Below are 6,000 nucleotides of genomic sequence, written 5' to 3'. Positions count from 1 at the left end.
TTGTAGGCTACTGCCAAGAGTCCACAAGCAGAAACCGTGCAACAAAACACAATTATTGGCAGAATTACATCAGACGTTTCTTTGATTAGCTCGTTTCTGACTTATGTTCAGCGGAGGCAATCCCATCAGGTTAAAACCACAAATGCCTGCGCCCGATTCTGTCAACCTCCGCCTCGTTTCCACTCACGAACTCGCCGCACGTGCATGTACACACCTTGATTAAACAGCAGTTCTCTGGCTCTCGCTTCTCCAGGTAAACCTCAAAGATCAAGTCCCCTGCTGGCGAGAACTGCAGAGACAGGTTGGGAAGATATTGGCTCAATTACAAAAACAACGCATTAATTGGCTTTTGGTCTAATGAATTTCAAGTGAGAGTGGAAGAACAGAGAAGGGAAATAGGCTGGAGGATTTGTAGGGAAGCAAAGGTCGTCTCTGAGGCTCCGGGCACAAAACCCGGCATGGTTAATAGTGTTCCCTAAACAAAGATCATTGGAATCAGATATGGCAGAGAAAGCTATATCATAAACTATTTAGTCTAAATTATAAAACTAGTCAGGATAAATATGGATGTGTATAAATGTTCAAATGTTTCTTTTTATCATTAGAGAATTCCTCATATGCCGAGCATGTGCTTGAGTTTGTGTTTATTTGGAACATGCATGCATACAACATGATACATCACATACAACATGATACATCACAATTTCCAGTTTCTCTATTCAACATGTTAGAAAAGGAGTAGGAAATAATAATAATTAACTTAAAATTTCATGGCTGCAAAACGTGCCAAAGTAGTTGGGAAAGGGCATGTTTACCACTGTGTTACATGGCCTTTCCTTTTAACAACACTCAGTAAACGTTTGGGAACTGAGGAGACACATTTTTTATGCTTCTCAGGTGGAATTCTTTCCCATTTTTGCTTGATGTACAGCTTAAGTTGTTCAACAGTCCGGGGGTCTCCGTTGTGGTATTTTAGGCTTCATAATGCGCCACACATTTCCAATGGGAGACAGGTCTGGACTACAGGCAGGCCAGTCTAGTACCCGCACTCTTTTACTATGAAGCCACATTGATGTAACACGTGGCATTGTCTTGCTGAAATAAACAGGGGCGTCCATGGTAACGTTACTTGGATGGCAACATATGTTGCTCCAAAACCTGTATGTACCTTTCAGCATTAATGGCCGCCTTCACAGATGTGTAAGTTACCCATGTCTTGGGCACTAATACACCCCCATACCATCATAGATGCTGGCTTTTCAACTTTGCGCCTATAACAATCCGGATGGTTCTTTTCCTCTTTGGTCCGGAGGACACGACGTCCACAGTTTCCAAAAAACAATTCGAAATGTGGACTCGTCAGACCACAGAACACTTTTCCACTTTGTATCAGTCCATCTTAGATGAGCTCAGGCCCAGTGACGCCGACGGCGTTTCTGGGTGTTGTTGATAAACGGTTTTCGCCTTGCATAGGAGAGTTTTAACTTGTACTTACAGATGTAGCGACCAACTGTAGTTACTGACAGTGGGTTTCTGAAGTGTTTCTGAGCCCATGTGGTGATATCCTTTACACACTGATGTCGCTTGTTGATGCAGTACAGCCTGAGGGATCGAAGGTCACGGGCTTAGCTGCTTACGTGCAGTGATTTCTCCAGATTCTCTGAACCCTTTGATGATATTACGGACCGTAGATGGTGAAATCCCTAAATTACTTGCAATAGCTGGTTGAGAATTTTTTTTCTTAAACTGTTCAACAATTTGCACACGCATTTGTTGACAAAGTGGTGACCCTCGCCCCAACTTTGTTTGTGAATGACTGAACATTTCATGGAATCTACTTTTATACCCAATCATGGCACCCACCTGTTCCCAACTTGCCTGTTCACCTGTGGGATGTTCCAAATAAGTGTTTGATGAGCATTCCTCAACTGTATCAGTATTTATTGCCACCTTTCCCAACTTCTTTGTCACGTGGCATCAAATTCTAAAGTTAATGATTATTTGCAAAAAAAAAAAATGTTTATCAGTTTGAACATCAAATATGTTGTCTTTGTAGCATATTCAACTGAATATGGTGAGATGTGTAAGATTATCTTGAAAATGAATGGATGGATGAAATACATTCAGAATATCTATCATGGTTTTTCTTCTTTGTACTTTGTAAACACTTTACATTTGAAGAGTTTCTTGAAGTGGATTATATTAGTACAAGGTTTGATTTCTTTGCTTAATCCATTCCATAATTTAATTCCACATACTGATATACTGAAGGTCTTAAGTGTTGTACGTGCGTACAAATGTTTTAAATTAAATTTTTCTCTCAGATTATATTTCTCTTTTGTTGAGATTAGTTGTATATTCTTGGGTAGCAGATTATAGTTTGCTTTGTGTATAATTTTAGCTGTTTACAAATTCACTATGTTGTGGAATTTCAATATTTTCGTTTCAATAAATAAAGGGTTTGTATGTTCTCTATATCCAACATTATATATTATTCTATCTGATCTTTTTTGTAACACCGTTAATGAACAAAGTATACTTTTGTAGTTATTTCTCCATATTTCTACACAATAACTCAGATATGGTAACACTAGCAAGCAGTAGAGAATATTAACTGATTTTTGGTCTAGAACATGTTTTGCTTTGTTCATTATTGACGTGTTTCTTGCCACTTTATGTTGTATATTTTTTATATGACATTTCCAGTTCATGCTGGATGCTGTCTCAGTCTCATATTGCGCAAGATAAAATCCAACAAAGAAAATCCCTATGTGTTTTCCAGCTTTATTCCAGTTCATTGTAGAACTATAGAAAAGGTGCCATGACAGAGTACACAGCCTTAAACACCCCAAGAATTGGCAATGTATTTTACAAAACTCTTGAGCTTTGTTTAACCATGTGTTTTAAAAGGCCTACTGAAACCCACTACTACCGACCACGCAGTCTGATAGTTTATATATCAATGATGAAATCTTAACATTGCAACACATGCCAATACGGCCGGGGTAGCTTACTAAAGTGCAATTTTAAATTTCGCGCGAAATATCCTGCTGAAAACGTCTCGGTATGATGACGCCTGCGCGTGACGTCACGGATTGCAGAGGACATTTTGGGACAGCATGGTGGCCAGCTATTAAGTCGTCTGTTTTCATCGCAAAATTCCACAGTATTCTGGACATCTGTGGTGGTGAATCTTTTGCAATTTGTTCAATGAACAATGGAGACAGCAAAGAAGAAAGCTGTATGTGGGAAGCGGTGTATTGCGGGCGGCTGCAGCAACACAAACACAGCCGGTGTTTCATTCCCGAAAGATGACAGTCAAGCTTTACCATTGGCCTGTGGAGAACTGGGACAACAGAGACTCTTACCAGGAGAACTTTGAGTTGGATACACAGACACGGTACCGTGAGTACGCATGCAGCTGCGGCTTCCAAACATTTGATCGCTTGCCCGTACGTGCGTGCCGCTATGTGCATGTCACGTACGTAACTTTGGGGACTTTGGGGAAATATATGTGCTGTATGAACTTTGGGGAAGTGAACGGTACTTTGGGCTGTGGGATTGAGTGTGTTGTGCAGGTGTTTGAGTTGTATTGGCGGGTTATATGGACGGGAGGGGGGAGGTGTTTGTTATGCGGGATTAATTTCTGGCATATTAAATATAAGCCTGGTTGTGTTGTGGCTAATAGAGTATATATATGTCTTGTGTTTATTTACTGTTTTAGTCATTCCCAGCTGAATATCAGGTCCCACCCGCCTCTCACAGCATCTTCCCTATCTGAATCGCTCCCACTGCCCTCTAGTCCTTCACTCTCACTTTCCTCATCCACGAATCTTTCATCCTCGCTCAAATTAATGGGGAAATTGTCGCTTTCTCGGTCCGAATCGCTCTCGCTGCTGGTGGCTATGATTGTAAACAATGTGCGGATGTGAGGAGCTCCACAACCTGTGACGTCACGCGCATATCGTCTGCTACTTCCGGTACAAGCAAGGCTTTTTTATCAGCTACCAAAGGTTGACACATAGAATGGACCTGCTATCCCCGTTTGAATAAGAAAATCTCATTTCAGTAGGCCTTTAATTTAATTTTAACGTCACGTAATTTAAAGTGGATTTGAACCTTTAACTTTCAGGTGAGGGTTAGGGATTAAGGCTAAGGTTAGAAAGGTCAATAATTGAGAATTTCGTAGGAATCACAAGATAGTAATGCACAGTGACTTGGATAAGTAACTGTAATCTGATTACTGGTTTGGAAAGAGTACCGTGTTAGGTTACTGGTTACTGAAAAATGTTACTAAGTAACACGTTACCAGCATCACTGTGTATGACTGTGACCGGAAAGAATGTTCAAATGTCCCCCAAAACAGCATTTGTACAGTTTGACGCCACTGTAAAGGCTGCTGGTGGCAGGAGCTCTGTGCTCATGTGTCATCCTTTTATGTTCCTGGTGTTTCTCTCGTTTTCGTGGAGTTTTTTTGGGGGGGGTTTTGCCTTTTGATTCGGGACTCTTTGGGGCTGTGCGACAAGGGGTGGCACTTTTGTGATTTCTGCGGTGCATTTTTGTGGGCTTCTGGATCTGCCTCCCGGCAGCATTTTGGCCATGGAGACCAGCTGCTGGGTCTCTGCCACACCAGAGTCTGTTTGGAGAGACTGGAGGAGATGCGGATGAAGAGAGAGGGCTGCGGAGCTGGCGCTAAACGGAGGTACGGATGGCCTTCATGGTGTCTTGGATGAATGAGCGCGTATCGGACGCCTCGGTCTCCTTGGACGCATCCTCGCTCATCCATGCGGACTGGACACTAACCGAGAGTTGGTGGGCGGCCGAGGATGAAGTCGGCTCTCTTGGTTGCTTTGTTGGGTCTGCTCCTGTCTCTGGCCATGCTCCCCCCACCCCAGCAGACGTTGGCGTGGAACACCGCAGAGGCCACCACAGTGTGTGGGTGTTGAAATTATTCTTTTGTTTGGTTGCTTGTCTATGCATGGTGCAATGGTGTGTGCACAATGTATATTATTGGTTGATATTTTTTTTATTTTTTTTTTGGTTTTACTTTTGTGGCTGTGTGTAGAAGTGGCACTGCTGGAGTGGCAGCTGGTTGCATCAGCTCTGCTCTTTTAATGTCCTTTGATGTTTCCCTCTTACACACAAGTTTATGCATGCTATGGCTATGAGGGTTTTTTCTTCCTTGGCCTCAGTCTGGACCCCTTCTCCAGGGGCCCAGGCTTGGACTGAATTATGTTTTATTTATTTATTAAAAGCTGTTTCCGAATGTTAACAGCCGTCCATTTTTTTTATTTTTCCAAAAACAATAACAACCTGCGATTTTAAGAAGTTCTCTCTTTGAAGTTATCTGCACTACAAATGTTTTTCACAGTAAGGCATCAAGGCAGGAAATCTCAGCCAAAAGGTTAACAGAAACAAAACCTAATTTCACACGCTCCTACGTCTCTCCCCGGTGCCACCGACCCCGCCTTCTCATTCCTAGGAAACGTAGTCCAATAAAGCTCCTGATTCCAGAGATCGCCATGCATGCAGACAAATCAATAGACGGCAAACAAACAAAACAAGAACACCCGTAGGTGATTTCCATTTGCTCGGATTGACTTACTGTGGTGTCCTTTTTGTCGTTCCAGCGGGTGATGAAGCTATTCTCCCGCTCCATCTGCTGCACCTGGTCTTCATTGACCTGTTGGAAGCGCACAAGTAGGGAATCAATTGCGACAGATGTTGAAGAAACTGATGAAAAGAGCTCTGAAAAAATAAGGGAGAAGTCACAGCACATGTTAATTAAAGGGAAACTGCACTTTTTTTTTGTAATTTTGCCTATCGTTCACAATCATTATGAGGGACACGGATTTTAAAGATGATAAAAATGCTTGGGAGTCACCATTGTAGCCTTTAAAGCCCTTAAAGACATACAACCTTTATTTAACCAGGTAAGAAACCCATTGAGATCAAGATCTCTTTCACAAGGGTGACCTGGCCAAGAGGTCACAGAGCAGT

General features: G+C 42.2%; 1 protein-coding gene across 2 annotated transcripts in view; it reads right to left on the bottom strand.

The window, feature by feature from the left end:
• Positions 1-6,000, bottom strand: part of arap2 (ArfGAP with RhoGAP domain, ankyrin repeat and PH domain 2) — a 321,200-nt gene that overhangs the window by 47,828 nt on the left and 267,372 nt on the right. The window contains exons 24-25 of one of the 2 annotated variants that reach the window (XM_061961001.1): positions 5,606-5,683; positions 215-289 (exon numbers count right to left, since the gene is read on the bottom strand). In XM_061961001.1, coding sequence (XP_061816985.1) covers positions 215-289; positions 5,606-5,683 — 153 coding nt within the window. The remainder of the gene's footprint in view (positions 1-214; positions 290-5,605; positions 5,684-6,000) is intronic. The other variant, XM_061961002.1, reaches the window with a different exon arrangement.

This window comes from Nerophis lumbriciformis, linkage group LG05, assembly GCF_033978685.3.
Source record: "Nerophis lumbriciformis linkage group LG05, RoL_Nlum_v2.1, whole genome shotgun sequence".
Taxonomy (NCBI): domain Eukaryota; kingdom Metazoa; phylum Chordata; class Actinopteri; order Syngnathiformes; family Syngnathidae; genus Nerophis; species Nerophis lumbriciformis.
The sequence above is the reverse complement of the archived record's forward strand: the minus strand, read 5'-3'. Positions and strand labels throughout refer to the sequence as shown.